This window comes from Neomonachus schauinslandi, chromosome 7, assembly GCF_002201575.2.
Source record: "Neomonachus schauinslandi chromosome 7, ASM220157v2, whole genome shotgun sequence".
NCBI lineage: Eukaryota > Metazoa > Chordata > Mammalia > Carnivora > Phocidae > Neomonachus > Neomonachus schauinslandi.
Genome location: NC_058409.1, coordinates 19,161,225 through 19,180,313, shown reverse-complemented (window position 1 = coordinate 19,180,313; position 19,089 = coordinate 19,161,225). Strand labels below are relative to the sequence as shown.

The 19,089-nt window shown below is 42.7% G+C and overlaps 1 protein-coding gene and 1 pseudogene across 3 annotated transcripts in view; both read right to left on the bottom strand.

The window, feature by feature from the left end:
- Nucleotides 1–2,117: 2,117 nt before the first annotated feature.
- LMNB1 (lamin B1) overlaps nt 2,118–19,089 on the bottom strand; it is a 58,170-nt gene continuing 41,198 nt past the window's right edge. For 2 of the 3 annotated variants that reach the window (XM_044916701.1, XM_021701767.1), the window contains exons 6-11: nt 16,907–17,127; nt 15,822–16,047; nt 13,917–14,021; nt 10,484–10,603; nt 5,316–5,423; nt 2,124–2,787 (exon numbers count right to left, since the gene is read on the bottom strand). In XM_044916701.1, coding sequence (XP_044772636.1) covers nt 2,746–2,787; nt 5,316–5,423; nt 10,484–10,603; nt 13,917–14,021; nt 15,822–16,047; nt 16,907–17,127 — 822 coding nt within the window. In that variant the 3' untranslated portion in view covers nt 2,124–2,745. Of the gene's footprint in view, nt 2,788–5,315; nt 5,424–10,483; nt 10,604–13,916; nt 14,022–15,821; nt 16,048–16,906; nt 17,128–19,089 lie in introns of all 3 variants that reach the window. The other variant, XM_044916700.1, reaches the window with a different exon arrangement.
- LOC123325472 lies at nt 18,196–18,280 on the bottom strand (annotated as a pseudogene).

The following is a 19,089-nucleotide window of genomic DNA, read 5'->3' as shown; positions in this document are numbered from 1 at the left end:
GAAACCATAAAACAAGTGTGATTAAAATGACTCTTTAAAAGGAAGAAAAACAAAAGAAGAGTTGAAAATAAGGACAAATTTGAAAAAGAATCAAAGATAATTCCAGAAATGAAAAGTATAGTCAACGAAATTACAAACTCAATGAGAAGGATGAAAAAAAAAAAAAAAATTGAGACTGAGAACAAGATTAGTGAGATAAACACAAAGAAGTTCCTGAGAATACAACACAGAGAAATCTAAACGATAGGAAAGAGAGTAGGTTCAATATAAATCTAAAAGAAATCACCAAAGGGAAGAACAGCAAACAGGAAAGAGATAATATTCAACAAATTAAGAACACCCCAAATTTTCTTAATGAAGAACATAGATATCTAGACCTACACACAAGAGGAATTAGAAAAAAAAGTCCTACGTCTAGGGGCGTCTGGGCGGCTCAGTCGGTTAAGCACCTGACTCTTGATCTCAGCTCAGGTCTTAATCGCAGGGTCCTGAGTTCAAGCCCCACAGTAGGCTCTATGCTGTGCACGGAGCCTACTTAAAAAAAAAAAAGAAAGAAATCCCTGTCTAAATAGTGGTGAAACCAGAACACCAAAGATAACATAAGAGGAAATTCCGTGCTTGTAAAATAGTTGAATAATCCAGAAATGTACCCGTAAGCTCCATGGATGTGGCGACACAGTGAGGATGCAGGAGGCAACAGGGGCTCTGACCCTCCGCCTCTCATGTTGGGGCGGGGGCGGGGGACGCAGGTGCAAGTACTGCTCGCTTTCCGAGAACCTCAATTTAGTCTAAACTTGGTCAGACTGAGTAAACCCAACAACCTCCGGCCTGCTACACGTGCAGAGACGCCACACCTCGTGCTAACGGTCCTGGGTTTTCGCCCTCCCTCACTAGCTGGCCATCTGGGTGGCTACAGAGTGTGCACCACTCTTCCCGAGTACAGCTGCCAACGCTTCCTAATGCCTACCGCCTGCAAGCGTCCAATTCCAGAACCTAATTTACCCAGCGATAAAGTACCCCGAGTGTATTCTGATGGCAAGAACCCCATCTTGTGGCAAAACGGTTCAAAGCCGAGTCTGGCCATACGCTGCAGTGCTATTCTCATTCTGAAGATAAATTTGGGTTGAGAAGTTATCATTTTATCTGCTTCACCAGACAGAATATCTTCCCCGGCATTTATCTTGTGTCTGGGATGGCACCAGAGTCTGCAGTAAATCTGCAGAGCACAGCAATTCTGAGACTTTGGGGGTTATTTTCAGGAGAAAGCTGGCAGTCTTTACGCCGCTTCCTGCAGGAATATTTTAAGGGAAAGCCAAACACTGACTCTGGGTTGGCTTCCGAAATTGATCATCTGTCCGTTCTAGGGATGGTCCAGACATTCCCACTTTCTACAAGATGAACACACTTGGGCTAAAGCAATCACAAGACAAAAATGCCCTAAACCCCTAACAAATGACACCCTAATTACTGCCATACATAACCCCACCGCCCCACAGCACACACCTACCTAGGTCAGAGCCCTCACACCTTCAACCTCTAGAAGGTACCTGTTACTCAGGATCTCTTCTCTACTTTACAAGACAGTAAAACTAGATTCTAGGTATTATCTCCATCTTCTTCCTTTAAGAGGAATGTCTTCCTCAGTGTCCTCTGCCACTGTCCCTGTTCCCATTTGGCTTTCCTATTTAAAGAGATTTTGAAAGGTCTTATTGTTAATAAGCTCAAAAATATAAAGCACTGAGCACAATGCCTGGCTCCAAAACATTAGCTATTATCACTGCTTTTATTATTGTTACTACCATTATTAATGACAACAGTACTGAAAAGGGGGGGAAGACACCAGGACAGTGTATTTCTCTATTTATCTCCCTCATTACCAAAGCTTAAAGAAACAACTAGCTTAAACAAGAAGCCAAATTATTTTTACGAAAAGCAAAACTAAAACAGTATTTTTCTCCCCCCAAAATCGGGCTTTTAAAGTTAAAAAAGACAGCAGATTAATATTAAAACAGCGTTTATTTGTTAATGTAACATAGGAAATTAAAGCAAGTTACACTATCTTTAAAAACACAGCTAATGCGTTTTAAGAGAAACCCTTCCCTCCCCACCCCCCCCATCCCCGCATGAATTCAGAATCTAAGAGAAGAAGTAACCATAAAACAAAGTTTTGTGGAATCCTTCATCCAAGAGTGCTTACATGATGATTAGGTTAATATTGCCTTCTTACAAAATTTCTCTTTTCTATTAAAAAAAATTTTTGAAGCCTTGATTGTTTATTACAAAAAAATTCAGTACAAAAGTTTGATATATTGAAAAATGACCCCCCTCACAGCACCATTATATATAGCAGAGAGTAATCAAGAGCAGATTGCTAATACAGATGGAGCAATCTTCAGATTATGCCCAGACACACAGTGGTTTATTTACCCTCCCGTCCCCTTCTCGTAAGAACTTAAAAAAACACACATACAAAAAAATGTCAAAAAATTTGAGGAACCCTTTCCAAACAGTACACAGTTAGTTCAGTGTCAATAATTCACATCTTGCAACAAAGTGTATGGATATGGTTTCTTTTACAAAACTTTCAGTGTCAAAAAAGGAAATTAAGGCCATCAGATTCGCAGCTTAAAAATTCACATAAAGGAAATACAAAAATATTCTGTGCTTCTGAGAAGGCTCTGCACTGCATGTTGGTAAGGATTACCATACTTCTTTATTTTGAGGAAGACCGTTGACTTGAGAAGTTTACATAATTGCACAGCTTCTATTGGATGCTCTTGTGGTTCCCTGATGAGGAAAAGTAGAAAGAAAAATCGGTGCTATGAAAGTAGATGACAGTACTTTCAACTAAGGCAGAGACAGGACAAATCCGTATTACCTGACTTCAAATGAACCCTTATCATTCCCACTTACCCTTTGTAACCTTCTCTTACAGACTGCTTCCAACAAATTCCAGAACAGCGACACTGAACCCCAGCTGCATATTCAGATCCGGAGGAGCTTAAAAAAAAAATCTGATCTAGGTCCCTAGATCAACTAAATGAGAATTTCTCATTTAAATGGGGAAGTGGTATCTATTTACATGTAATTTTAAAGCTCCCTAAGTAATTATAATATGCAGCTGAAGTTGAAAGTGGCTGTTCAATAAATAACCTCCTTTTATAACTTGGGAAACAGGAGGTCAGCGGGTTCCATTCTGAACCACATCAGGGACTCCAGCTGGCTGCGTCCTCCGCTTACGCATCCCAAAGCACGTGTTCTGGCTTCATCCTCAAATGTGAGGTCAAAATGGCTCCCTCCGTTCTTCTCTTTTACCACTAATTCCTTAAAGCCTCACGGTCTGACTTGAGACCTACCGACCACCGGACTGGACTGAAACTGGCTTGTTGAAGGTCACAAAAAAAACCTTCTAATCAATTCGAAAGGCCACTGGACCCTTTCTCTAATGCAAAGTCAAAATATCTACCCTTTTGTCCTCCCTCTTTCAAACCTTGAAATCATTACCTACTCTGCTCAACAAAAGCTAAAAGCGTCACACATCTGACTTCGTTTCCTTCTCGCCCCGCTCAAGTTCTGTCACTACGTCCTTATGAACCTCCATTCACACAGTCCCTCCGTGTCTTTGCAGTCTCCCTGCTGGAGTCAACTGCGGATTCGGCGTCGGCGCCTCCTTGGCTCCAGTGTGCAGAAGCTATCTGCCCAGGCATCCCGACTGCACACTTACCCCCGAGCTCCCCATTCCCTGGATGTCTGACACACACCCTCCAATACAACTGGACAGATATGCTTGGCGCATAAGTCCTGACACATCCCCTGCGGTGAATGGAAGATCACCACAGATTCTCTGCCTCTCCTCCCATCAAGAGCTGACGACTGCTTACCCTCACTAGGACTGGAGATGGCCTCAAGACTCACTTTGGCTAAGAGAATATGGGCCTAGCCTTTAAGAGATCTGGCGCTCTCCTTCACCCTCCTGGAAGCCAGCCGCCATGTTGTAATTAAGCTTGGGCTAAACTACTGAAAGATAAAGGAACATGGAGAGAAACAAGGAGAACCTTCCAGCCCCAGCCACAATCGCAGCTGGGGGCAACCGCATCATTAATTTCACTCTCCATCACGTGGAGCAAGAGCTAAGTGCCCAGCTGAGCGCAGCCAGACCACCGCTCACGGCAAGTGAGAAATACTTGTTCGAAGGCACTAAGCCTCGGGGTGTGTGTTAAGGCAGCCAAAAGGTAAGTCGAACACCCGCAGAACACCACGGGCTGTCTCCTGCTACCCAAGCAACTGCCAGTCCTTCCAAACACTGGACAAGCATACTTCCCAGAGATCCTGTCAGCTCTTCTGGCGGCCTTAGCTCTCCAGCATCTGCCCACTCCAGCCCCTACTCTGAGCCACTTGTCCCGCACCCTGAGGTATCTCTTACACTGTTACTTTACTTTCGGGCATTATGATGCTTCCCAGTAAGGGCAGGAAATGGATCTTGTCCTTGTTTTCTTGTTCAAGCTAAGCCTAAAGTATCTGTTCTTAAATAGTCCTCCAAAATGTATCAGGAAGTATCCAAAAATTCATTCTACCTCATACAACCCACTTCAGGTGGCTCTCAACCCTGGCGGCCAACCACATACGAGAACGTTTTGGGGAGTAGGACTGGGGCCAATGAAGCAAAACGAAGAGATTTATAAATGTGCAGACACACAGACAAAGTCTTAGAAGGATAAGAGTAGGAATTCTGATTAACCATCTGACTCAAACAGTTTGAGAACATAAACTGAAGGCTTATTACTTATTAATAATTCCAATTTAATTAATTAAAATCAAATTTGGAGTTTATTTCAAGGGCTCTCAAAAGCCCAAGCATCAGCTAAAATCTATCTTGTAATTAGATGATTAGGAACCTAATATAGCAAGAATTTTGTTTCCCACTGCAGTTGAACATTACTCTGGTTTTTAAAGTTTATATGCAGATACTCTAATTTAGTGATCTAAACTTCTCTATCACAGAACTCTTCAATAATTTTAAGCATGCATTCCAGCCCATATATACTTATTTATAAGAGATGTACAAGTCCTAGGTACATTATAAAACAAAACTGAAATGTGACATAAGAAAACAAATGTTTTAAAAGAAGGGCTAACGTTTTCTTCCAGTATTCTACCGCGCTATCTTGAATATCCCCTCAGGAAAAACGAACCAAACCCACCTGGCCAATCACTTACGTGGTTCATCAAGTAACAGGGGGAAAAAACCAAATTCACTATTGATTTTGTTTTTTATATAATTCTGTCAATGAAACTTAAAAATATTAGAGTAATACCTGCTGGTGGAAAAGTTCTTCCTCTGCCAGCACTTCAGGCGCGTCTTCCTCATCCTCCTCCTCTTCGGGGATGGTGGTTTTAAAGACTGTACTTCTCTGAGCAACCTCCTAAAACAAGAGTGGCTCGATCTCAAGTTAAAACTACACTTAAAAATCACAAAGGCAGTCGGGGAGAGGGAACTTTTCTTTGCTTAGCTTTTAGAAACCGCATCTTTCCTACATTAGGGATTATTTTTTTAAAAAGAAAAAAGTGGCTCATCGATAGCTGTAGCTACTGAGCAGGAAATTTTGCATAACTGGTAGCAGCTCTTAGATTTTCAATATTCCCGGCAGGGGAACTACTGGTGTCCTGCATGAAACACCTGCTGCGACGTTTCCCCGGCTTTTGATCCCATTCTGCTCCTGAGAACTCTCTGAACCATATAGCACACTGGATTCTTTATAACACTCAGCATGAATTCAGCTTCAAGATCCTGGCTCCTAGCAGAAAGAAGGCACTAAATAAATGCTGAATAAAATGAAGGTGAAGGCCAAGTGCTGTGATCTTGGGGACCATGGTGACAACAGTCCACCCTCAGCGACTGGTTCCTCTTGGGAAATGGAATCAAGACAGATGAGCACTCCCTGCTAGCAACACACTAGTGAAGCAGCTCCCGTGTATTCCACGCAGCAAACAGTCCCGTCACTCACTGGAGGCACGAGAGAACGTAACCAGTTCCATTCCCTGCTGAAAGGCTCACATGCAGATGACGCTCCTGGACTTACACAATGCAGCAGAAGAGTCTCTGTGTGAGCAGAAGGCTGACCTGATGAGCTGGCAGCAAGTAAATGAGCGCATCCTGCAGAGTGCCACAGAGCTGCTACCTTATTCTGTACCAAATCCCAGGGTCACTCAAGAAAGAGAACTCCACCAACGAAGATGCTAAAATGACGTCAGTAAAAGCTTATCTGGAATCTAACACACAACCAGCTAGTTTAAAATAGCAGAGAAAGAAAACCAAAAACACCGTGTCGTACAAATGAGAGCTCCATTTTAAAACATGTCCAAGGATATATTTTACAAAGGAAGAAGCAAGGTGTACACTAGCATTTTCTGGGGAATTTTGATTACTGTTGCATGGCCAAAGAAGATGGACCATTCTGAGAGTTTCCATTAGCCAGAAACTTCAACTCTGGAAGCTCAGTCAGTGGTTGCACACACAAACAGCCATTTCCCAAATATCAGCCTGCTGTGACCAAACCCACACTGACAAAAAAGCATGTGAATCCTTAGTTCAATTATAATGCTTCGAAGTAAGAGATCGATTGGGGGATGGCGGCACACAAAACAGAAAAAGGAATTCTCATAAAGATCTCAGAGTACCCAGCTTTCCATAATTCATCCTAAAATGAGGCAAGAAAAGTCAAAGAAAACCTACTAGAGAATCTTACATTCCAGCTCGGGCAGCTGGTGACAAGTGTATACACCTCATCTGGAAATGCGGGTTCTTAAAGCATGTGACTTAAGAACGTTGACTTAAGAACGTTGTCCTCAAATGCAAAACTCAGAAAAAGCAATTTGCCCAACAAAGTTAATCAGAAATTAATTCAATTTAACTACTTTTAACATAAGCATGTTGTTAAGCACTTTTCATTTGATGACACTTAGAAACCAATTAATCTAATGCAGAAAGCCTGTAGAGAAAAACAAGTACGCTAAATAATGTCTAAAAATGGATAGAAAAATCATAAAACCAATTTAGAACCAAAAACTGTTGGGAGTTTGAGGCCCAGGAAATTGTTATTAGTCAAGGTGCTAGTAGGTAAATGTCTTTATCAAAAAAATTCCTCGCAGCAAGATATCCAGCCCTATCAAGTGCCCTAAAAGACCCACATAAATGATCTGTCTACAAAATGTATTATCTGTGGGTCCCTGTTAAGGCCTTGCGCACATAAAGGGACAGGATTCAGGAGGACACAGAGGCCAGCCAGCACCAGCTGATGAGTTCACCTCTTCCAACTCTGCTCAGTCACGACATGCTGACAGCCTGAAGTCCCCACGGGGGGAGTGCGGGATACCTACGCCACAGAAATTAGCAAATTGTTACCTACAGATCAGAGCGGTTTTTGTGGGTGGAGGAGCCGACCATTAAACTATGATATCTCTGTACACCTAAGTAGTCATTCACATATACAAAAGTTTCATTTATGACTATATTTCAGAAGGTACAGAGAGACTGCTTTCTTATTTCCCGCACAGAAAAACATTCTAGGGGTGCCTGGGTGGCTCAGTCGGTTAGGCGTCTGCCTTCGGCTCGGGTCATGACCTGAGGGTCCTGGGATCGAGCCCCGCGTCAGGCTCTCTGCTCAGCAGGACATCAATCTGCTTCTCCCTCTGCCTGCCACTCCCCCTGCTTGTGCTCACACTCGCCCTCTCTCTCTTTCTGGCAAATAAATAAATAAAATCTTAAAAAAAAAAAAAAGAAAAACATTCTATTTTAGCCAGTCAACATTTGCTGTTTTTAGTCGTCCACTATCCCCATCCTCATTTGTCAAAGCCCCCAGTTTTAGCTGGGTCCCCCTCTCTCCCATGGAGATGGGACACATGAGTCACAGGAGCAGAGTAGGATCCAGCTGTTGGAGGGGAGAAGGCAGCTCAAGCTAACTCTGTCCTCTAAACCCTCCCAGGGACTGGTTTAGAGGTGAGCCTGTGACCCAAGCTGGTACATACGAGCAAAGTCCAGGATGGGAAACTCACAGGGAACCAGGCTCTTGCCCACAAAAAGCCAACCTCGAACGATGCACCTCCAGGAGCATCCGGCACCCATCCTGCAGCAACCAAGGAAGACACTCAGAAAACAGACACACAGAAGAACCTTGGGGACACTGGGTGAGCCACTGGATCAAGTCCACTATCTCTGGATTTTTGGTTGTGTGAGCCCATATATTCCCATTATAGACAGCTTAAGTGCATTTTCTGACATTTTCAATGCCTCAGCAAGAGGAAAATACACGTAAAAAATGAAACTGACTTAAGCCAATTATCTACAATCTTACAGAACAATGGTCTTTATGGTGGTGATTCTGGATTGTTGCAAATATGGCCTGGGACCTACTCAGAAACATGGTTTCAGAATTAAAGGACTAAATACCAAATGTGACTTGTCTGACAACCACAGACATAAAAACCGTATTCCTGATACTTTCCTCATTTCTGACCGAAGTCACTTAATAGAGCCCAGCAAGCAGAAGACAGAAGTTGGTTAAAAACAACAGCCAAACCGGGCGCCTGGGTGGCTCAGTTGGTTAAGCGACTGCCTTCAGCTCAGGTCATGATCCTGGAGTCCCGGGATCAAGTCCCGCATCAGGCTCCCTGCTTGGCAGGGAGTCTGCTTCTCCCTCTGACCCTCCCCCCTCTCATGTACTCCCTCTCTCTCATTCGCTCTCTCTCAAATAAAAAATAAATAAAATCTTAAAAAAAAAAACAACAGCCAAACCAACCAACCAAATAATCTAATATTCAAGGGTTTACATTATGAAGGGAAACCTGAGCTTTAGTCGGCTCTGAGGAGACATCAGTGTAACACCATCTCAAGCTCCATCCCGTTCGTGGTATCTGCTTGTTCACAGGCCACTCCATCTAAGATGTTTTGGGGGCTTTTCAACCTGCTACATTGCAAACCCCTCCTACAAGATCTCTCGTAACCTGCATACGTTTTCACAGAGAAACAAAGGGCGAGATGAGGACTGATCCCAGGGCGCACAAAAGCCTGCTGCGTCTGCACGGCCCCTCATCACAGGCCGTGCCCGGAGCCCCGTGTCCCGCCAATGCCGACGTCGGGGGGCGTCCAGCACCAGAGCCGCGGTCAGTGCAGGGGGCAGCAGCGATGGGGAAGGACCCCAATGCGCCCAACACAAGAAACAAGCAAGGGCTTCCGCAGGGAGAGCGGAGGAAGACCCAACAGCTTGAAGCCCGCGAGTGACTGACGGCATGTGTCAACGACGCCCCTCCCCTGAGAGCCAGGTCGGGTATTGGGGGTGAATTCCCCAGAGCCACCCCCTAGTCTCACACAACTGTGCCGAGGTCTACGGTGGAAGAATCACAGGCCGCTTCCCTTCCTGGCTCGGCCTCAGATCAAGGGAACTCCTCCCCGGTGGACAAGGACTCCGAATGAAGAGCAGTCCAAGGACCAGCAGATGCGTCCAGTGAGGGACGGATGGGAAGGCCGCCAGGCAGAGGACTGGGAACACAGACACCTCGGACCCCATGGCAAATCCTGTCAGTTACTTTATTTCTCTGAACTTAAGGGACGGTCTGTGTTTAATTTTTAACATTTTTTCAGCCAGGGAAATTCTCACTGAATGCCTATTATGTGCCAGCGAAAATCAGAATAGATCCTTGCCCTTGATGTGCTTAGGACTCTAGTGAAAGAGGCCAATGGGCCAAGCACCAGACGACAGGGTAAGAGGTCTGCAGTTGGCGCCACGGGAGCAGAGAAGGAAACCTGAAGGGGCAGCTGCAAGTTGGCCTGCATCCACTGCCCCCTTCACAGAGCCCCGTTTCTGGGGGGCGGGGGGTGGGGTGGGCTGGTGTGCGCGTGTGCGAAGGGCACAGGTGGTCTTTACGTGACGTGAGGGCAGGGAAGCTTCTTCGATGAGAATCTAGGGCTGACAGGTTGAAAGCAAAACCATCAAGCAGATGTACACTCCAAAGTCTTCAAACTCAAGAGTTTCACAAACATTCTGAGAGCTAGGACCATAGCTAACAGCTAATAACATAGTTACCAGAGGCCAGATAGATACAGTCCAAGCGTTTCCCAATGGGCATCTCACTTATATTATACTCATTACATTAGTATTATCACAGCTCTGTGACCTGTCTTATTATTATCCCCCATTTTAAAATGAGAAGGCTAAGAGAGGCGAAGGAACTTGCCAGAAGTGACAAAGCCAGCGGGCAGGGGAGGCAGAAAGCAGAGCCTGTGCTCACGTTCAGGGCTCCACGATACCCTCCCATTTCACTCCTAAAACGTGAAGTCAGCTTCACTTTGATTTACTCAGCAACCTTGGTCTGGTGTAAGCCATCAGTCACTTCACATTTCAATGTGACTTGTGAAAAGAAGTCACACTTGCACAAGGGAATTTCGAGTGCAACAGACACTGGAGTGATCCTGACGAAACGGCCTTACCTCTCCCTGAGAATTTTTCAGTATAACCTTCACATCTTCACCGGTGCCCCATGAGTTCTGGTTCTTCCAGATGAGGTCAGTGGGAGGACTGGCTGTAACACCAGCATTTGCAGCCCAGATCTAGAAAAAAGAAAGGACATCAGTTCACCCAGAACCCAGCCCTCCCATATCCCAGTGATGGCAACATAACGAAGAGACTTGAACCCCTGATTCTAAGTCTCAGAACTGTGTCCCAGCTTCAGACCTGCTGTACGAACTAGCTGTGTGTCCAGGAGAACCTACTGAGGCCTCAGCTTCCCCATCCGATAAATGGGAATGCTAACGCCTAGGGATCTGAGGTGACATTATCTACATTCACCTCCTAGCCCCTCGACATGTCAGCTGAACATGTGCAAGTGGCCTTATTCTCATTATCCATGAAATGGGGCAGAAACGGGATTGCTGTGAAGAACAGGGGATTAGCCGCACAGCAGGGCTGGCTCACTGAGCAAGGATTAGCTCTCCCTGTCAGCACCCTGTTAGGGCTTTTATGGGCCGCTCTTCCAAAGGTATCTTCCAGCGGCCAACAGCAGTCAGTGAGGCGATCCTACTAATTCCTCTCAAAAAATCTGCAGCAGACAGCCCATCTAGAACATTCTTATAGAAACTGGTACGTCTCCAACAAGGGGCAGTGTTACAATACCCCAGGAGCGTCTGAGACTGAACTCCAGAACGCATGCAGGGAATGAACAAATAACCCATTAATTAATGATAAACAGGACTACTACTGAAACAGGCCAACAAATAATTACTTTTCCCTTCTCATAAGCAAGGAAATTCTGCTATATTTTTAATGCATTTTATTGGCAAAAGAGTACTGGCAGAGTGGAGAAAATGTGAGTCAGAAAACCTAGGTGTGGGGCGCCTGGGTGGCTCAGTCGTTGAGCGTCTGCCTTCGGCTCAGGTCATGATCCTGGAGTCCCGGGATCGAGTCCCGCATCGGGCTCCCTGCTCGGCGGGGAGTCTGCTTCTCCCTCTGACCCTAACCCCTCTCATGTGCTCTCTCTCATTCTCTCTGTCTCAAATAAATAAATAAAATCTTTAAAAAAAAAAAAAAGAAAACCTAGGTGTGAACCCTGGACAAATCACTCCAGCTCTACCAACCTCGGTGTCCTCATGTATAGGATACTACCACCAGTCTTGAGGTTTCTAAAAGACCATATGAAAATAGAAAAGTTTTACACCCCATAAATTATTTCACAATATAAATGGCCACATGATGGCAACAGGAAGACTAGAAATAGCATTACAACTAGAAAGGGACAGGGAGCGTTTACTGGGATAAAACAAAAAGCAACTGGATCCAGGCTGTTAGGTCATGTGGAATGTTAGTGTTTTCCTAATTTCAAGCAACACTTTTTCACCATGGTTCATATGGAATCATAGAATTGGTTTAGTGTTAATAATAATCATAAAATGTCGGTAACCTTACTGGGTAATTTAATCTAAAACTATTATGTTCCAGAGTTAGCCTATTCAATATGCTAGCCATACGTGGCCTCTGAGCATCTGAAATACGGCTAACCAAAAGTGAGATGGTACTGCGAGCATAGCTTTAAGTCTGAACACTTAGTCCGAAAAAAAAAAGGTAAAATATCTGACAAATAATTTTTTATAATGATCACATGTTGAAAGAATAGTATTTTGGATACATTGCATTAAATAAGATATAGTACTAAAGTTAATTTCATACCTTTCTTTTTACTTCTCTTTAATGCAGCTACAAGAAAATTTTATTTTATTTTTTTTAAAGATTTTATTTATTTATTTGACAGAGAGAGACAGTGACAGAGGGAACACAAGCAGGCGGAGTGGGAGGCAATGCGGGGCTCCATCCCAAGACCCTGGGATCATGACCCGAGCCGAAGGCAGACGCCCAACGACTGAGCCACCCAGGCGCCCCTACAAGAAAATTTAAAATATATACATATATTTCTCTTATCTGTGTTCTAGAGTTTTAAACTGATCTTTGCTATTGCCTGGTACAATTTTATAGTAAGATTACTTATCACTACCATGTTCCAAAGAGCTTATCACATTTAATGTTAGCTACTAAAAAAAAAAAAAAAAAAAAAAAAGGATTACATTTCACATGGTAATTGAGTTCTCCACTAGACCTATAGTATATATATCTATTTGGTCCCTGAGGAACTATATCTAGTGGAAAAAGCAGATGATTGGCATAATGGTTTCACATTACTTCAGAGAGAGAGAGAGAGCACACTCAAATCTAAAACTTCTGAATTAAAATGTCAGATTCTTTCCACCACATTATGCAGCTTCCATAAGACACATAATAGGACTGAACAATTTTCTCTCACCGTAATAATTACTAAAGAGAAGAAAGAACAGCGTGGTTAGGACATTTGTTCCCATTTTTTACCATTACAAAATTAGCATCTGATGTTTTCACAATGTGGTATCAAGCTCTATGACACACTATTTAACAGAGAAGTCCTAACCAGTTTGAGCCTTTGATCTTAAACAAAATAAGATGTGTATCAATCATAAACTTTAAAATATGTGTTTAACATTTTTTAAAAGGAACTGATAAAAAGAGACCGTCACTTCTATATCCTTCAGGAATAAAAATGTGGACTTCTTTCACATCTATATCGAAGTCAACACATTGTTTGCAAAATCTATTTACTAAGTAAAAGTAAAGGAATTTTGTATTTGCTCAATGAAGCTACTTCTCTAAAAAGTATGCTATGATATTTAGTGACTATTAAAGACGTGGCATTTCAGAACACAGCAACAGTGAACCATTTAGAACTCAAAATAGAGTCAGAGTGCCACAAAGCCCATCTCTTTTTAAATCTAGAAACTTAAACACTATGTAAAAACCATGTTACCCTCTCTATGTTTTAAAAAGTGATTCATTACATCAGGACCTATCACTTAATAATTTTCATTCAAAACATTAAGTCCCTAATCTAACACCAGAGATGGTGACTAAGGGTGAGGTGGGACCTGGACAACAAAACACTACCCAGATGATGCTGAGGGTCACCCAAGGCTGACGACTGTTGTGTTAAGGCATACCTTAGCATTAATAGATTATCCTCCTAATAGCTCTTTATGCCAAGCAGTATCTCCTGAATCAGACTGGGCTACAATTATCAGTCAAGAGACAGCTGTTTTATATCTACTGGAGTAGACAAAATAAAAAGAATTCAAAGGTCAATACTTTCACTTTTAATAGTCAATTACCGCTCTCAATAAGACAGAATTTTTAAAATCTTTAATAGCACTTGTAATTCCCTAATCATGTTAAAGATGTTTTAATGCCCATTTCTAAAATGCTTCTCTTTAAGCCAAAAATTTTCTTGAATCACTTTAGCTGTTTGTTAAGACAGCGAAGTTAAATTAAATGATGATTAAATTCACTTACTGTAACAGTCTGGCCTGCCTTCAGCACATATCTTGAGGTATATTTGTAGCTGACTGATGTGTCTCCAATTTTTCTGATCATTTCCCAGCCTCCCATTGGCTGATCCTATTCATAAACAGAGTAAAACAAGGTCACATCGAGTATACAGAAAGTGATGGCTAATCAAATGAATTTACACAGGCGGTTAAGCTAAGACAGCTCTGTGGCTATCTTTCCCGGATTCCTATTTTCCTACCATAAAAAGAAAACATGGTTTTGTCATTTAGCAAAACAGTATCTTCAACAATGCTGCAGTGTTAATATTAAGGTACTTAATTTTAAAAAAGACAAAACTGGACGAAAAGGGATGTAAACCAAACTAAGTGTCCATATTCACTGCTAGATTGGGTGGGTCTATGATATTTACAATACAATCTAGCAGTCATAATCACAATTATAAACATCTAATATTTGATTACTTTAAGCTTTAAAAACACAGACACAAAAGGGTGCCTGGGTGGCTCAGTTGGTTAAGCGTCTGCCTTCAGCTCAGGTCATGATCCTGGAGTCCCAGCATGGAGTCTCGGGATCGAGCCCTGCTTTGGGCTCCCTGCTCAGTGGAGAGCCTGCTTCTCCCCCTGCCCCTCACCCTGCTCGTGCTGTCTCTCTTTCTTGCTCTCTCTCAAATAAATAAATCTTAAAAAAAATACAGGCAAATAAGCTTAAAAACCGATGGAAGAAAATATAACCCTTTTCTTCTGCACCTATCCCACTTCTGCCCACACTTAACTCCCTTACCTCAAAGCATAAGGGGCTGAAAAAGGGTCAGTGATGCAATGACCAGTCCCAAGTGATGGCTATCACTTCTGGTCCCCAACCTGCCAAGGGCTGCCGGGCACCTGAGGAAAGGTGCAGGGTACTTAAAGCAACTAGCTGCACTAATCTATACCCACCTCTAACTCAAAGACAAGAATAAACCAGGCTGAAAGCCAGCTTTAGAATAACTCAGCACAGGGCTGTCATGCCTTTTGAAAACAGCCAAACTACAACAATGGAGCAGCAGAGGCTACTGTTGTTCTTCGGCTTTTAAAGTCGTGACTAAGAGGGCTTGGAGCCTATTCTCTTTAGTACGTGAACTGCTAGCTTTCCTTTGCCCATCCAAATTATTTACTCATCCATACACAAGACAGAAGAGAAAAGGAACGCTTTTCACAAACAACATGTGACAAATCCTGAACACATGCTTCAGAAAGTGACATCCATCCCACTGCACCTCCACGAACCCCCAGACCTGCCTTCCAGCACCATCTCACACCCCCCTCCACGACCTCCAGCTCCATGATGCCTAGCCAGGGAGGACCTTCACTACTGAACTCTCAAAGACCCCAGCTCGAAACCTCAGAATGCCCTATGAATATTTTGTTTACTTTTAAACAAATAATTTCAAGATAGGGCTCCATACTATTCTTCACACAAATTAAATCATTAGTATTCACTCATTTATTCAGAGAGAAAAATATCCCCTGCACATATCTGAGTCTGGGCTCGCATTCCCTTCCTTTGCCGAGGTTAACAGCTGTGGAAGAGTTCCTCCCATTTACAGTCACAACTCCAACTTTCCCACAAGTCTGGCTAGGGCGGGCACTGATAGTAACTCATCCTTAGGAAGGCCACTGTGCAAGAATGACCAAGTGTGGAAGAAAGCTCTGGCTCTGTAAAGAAACATTAAGGAAGAAAACCTTTAAACCACTAAGCGTACCATCTCCTCTGCCTCCTATTTTAAGGTATACTTTACTTCACGAATATAATTTCCTTCATTCTTGTGAAGACTACGAATCCAAATAAAGTCTGAGGCATTAAGGCAATTGCGAAATCATCTACCAGTCAGCAAAGCCTTCCTGGAGAAAAGGGGGGTCTGTTTCTCACCTGTTCGGAAGTGTTCTTCAGGCGGATAAATTTCCCATCAACATCTATCTCTTCAATGCAGACGTTCCCGGTGGCTGAGGCCGAGTGGGAAATGCTAACGCTACTGCTCGCCTCTGACTCTTCCACATCGACTCTCTTCCGCTTTCCTCTAGTTGTGCGCACGCTCCGACTCGAGGACGCTCGGGATACTGTCACACGAGAAGAAGGGCTTGGAGAGAGTTTCAATCTACATGGGAAAAACAAACATTCCATTTATAAGACACTTATGCCCTTCCTACTTCAGAAAAAAGGACATTAATATCCTGCACATGCGTTTCTTTTCCTGCACGTGCATTTCTAAAGCAAAACATTACTGAAGATCTGCTGGACGAGGCCGATATACTTCTTAACTAAGATAAGCTTATTTGTGCTAGCATGTGCATCACACTATTCTTTAAAAAAGTAATTAATTTGAATGTTTTCCCTAGGAACAGAATATAATCACTATGCAGGAATTGTGGAAAACACGGGGGCAGGAACCAACCCACCTACCACCACCTAGCACAACCACTGTTATGTTTAGTATACTTTTCCTAATTTTTTCATACCTGTGTTTTCTTTTCATAAAACTACAATCACAATGTATGTAACAATGAAACTGAATGGCTTCTCATTCTAAATCAGACACTTTCCCTTAGAAACTTTTTCTAAGAACAGGTGTCAAAGGATTTATACACTAACCAGATTTGAAAAGTGACTATAACGTCTCTTTCAGAAAACCAAGTATTTTACAAAATATTAAATAATCAAAAGCTCAAGAAAAATACTCCATATCTTACAACAGTCCAGCATTTAAAATAATGTTAATAAGATTCCTTAAACAATATTTTTTGTTGTTTTGGTAGAAATATGATCCGTATCTATTTACCTCTACACCTAGATGTTAAAAAATAACAGAGAAAATACTTTATTTTGCCTTAAATTGCCTGAAATTGCCTTAAATGTTAAAATTTTTGCAAAGGCCCAATCCTAGTTATTACTCCTTAAATAAAAAGGGTGGGGGCAAGAAGCAGACTGTGAGGTAGAGGGACACCTGAGGCGCTTACCTCTCCTCTTCACCCTCTAGGAGCTTCCTGTACGCACTGATTTCCATGTCCAGGGCTAACTTTACATCGAGAAGTTGTTCATAATCGTTCAGCTGTTGCTGCATCTGATCCCTTATTTCCGCCATCTCCCGCTCTTTGTCAGACAGCATGCGCCGAGAGTTGTCTCTTTCTTTAGCAAGCAAGTCCTCCAGCTCCTGAATCCTCTCCAAACATGCTCTAGACTTCAGAGTCAAGGGAACACATTTACTTTCTAGGAACATTCCAACACTAACACAAAGCAGCTATTTTTAAACCATTTCCTGGACGGGAAAACAAACAGAACCTGAAGGAATCTCTAACTTTAGAACGCAAAAGAGACTTAGATTTTAAGAAGTTAAAAACCAAAATTTCTCCAATACAAAATACAACTTCAGGAAAGTTTTGGCTTATGAAAAGACTTTAGAAAGAGATAAATTTATCAAATGCAAGTGTCATAAATGTACATATAATTTTTCTGTATTTGGCCAAATAAAACAAAATTTTAAAAGCTATAGTTTTAGTTAACAGTCAAGTCTAGCCCCCTACAAGCCATTTCACTCAAAAGTAGAAATTAACTAAAAATGAAACACGCCGACTAAAGAAACCTAAGGGCAGGTGAAAGGATGTTGTGGAGAACGCTGGGCCTCTTCAGAAAGCACAGGAACGGGTTCCAGTAACTCAGGCACAGTGTCCCCTGTAGAATGCTGTGCGCTCATGCTCAGTCAGCTTGCAGAGACTATATACAACACAGTGTTCTATGTTTACAGGAAGATATCACTGTAAATTAGAAACTTTGTATTTGGTATTTTAAAAACGAGAAATCGCACAACCTGCGCCAGAAAGTTCATCTGAGAAACCTTGTGTCTCGCTAGGTAATTATTCTTCCGTGTTTCTCCCAAGACTGAATTCATCTCAGTAGCCTCAGAAAATGACAAAGGTAATCAACTCAAAAAGACTGACGGATAGCTCAGGCCCTTAGAATCACAAGTAGCAGCATCAGAGCAGGAGAGAAAGGGCATGTACAATGCAAAAATTAAACCTGGAAGACTAAATATCAAAAGGAGAATCTGCACTGTGCGGAGACACTACACTCTAGTTAGTCCACGTATTTCTCACAGGGGTATGGCTTTAAAATTTTGAAAGTGCTTTACATCTATACCGGGGATAAACAAGTAAACAGGATGGTAGAAAACAGGTTTTTCACTCTCAAAGAGAAAAGTGACAGATCAGCAAGCAAGCAAGCCAAAAATGAACCCTGTGTATGGGGTGGTATGGGGTTAGTCAGAAACATCTGTATGAATGTGGGTTTAGTTTAATATACTACACTTGATCTTAGCCAAAAGGCCAAGAAGCGATGGGTTTAGTTTAATATAAATACAAGTGGACAGAGATACAATTACAGAGAGTGTGTAAACACGGTTTGGCATACCCACATGTATTACCTAGCTCCACCACAAGAGGGCCTAGAAGCAATGACACCCCAGCACCAGCGAGGCACTGGGCGTCCGGACCTTACATGCTACGGACCACTCTCCAGTAAAGAGAACCAGGGCTCCGTGGAGAAATGGCTGACTCCAAGGCTGTAGCAGGGAAAACAGAGGATGAGCCTGGAGCATCTTATAGTCCTATAAATAAAGAAGTGCTCAAAAAAGGGGGGACATAATAGGCATTCCGACAGAGCCACCTAAGCCAATAAAGGAAGGCAGTATTGAATTATAACCCAAAGTATAAAATAAATATCCATGAGTCCATACTAATATAAACAAATGGACAAATAAAATATAAATAAGTAAGAAAGAAGAGACAAATCTTTCAGAGAATTCCACTTAATAAATGTAGATACTCCCTGCAGGATGTGGAGCTTACTTCCTGTCCTCAACCCTCAAGAGTGAGGTGGACACAGTGACCTGCTTTCCAAGAACAGAGTACGGAAAGAGAGAAAGGGTGATCTGACAATGGAAAAACCTGGCAAACACTACCTTCACCAGTGATGAAGGTGAGTATCACCAGTGATGTCCTTGGGTGTCATGTGATCCCTGATACAATGTGTCAAGAAGGGCACTTAGTTAAAACCCATAACCCCAGTCTCATGGGAAAAGCACCCGACAAACCCAGATGGAGGGACAATACACAGATAAGTGGCCAGTTCTCAAGGCTCCCAAGGT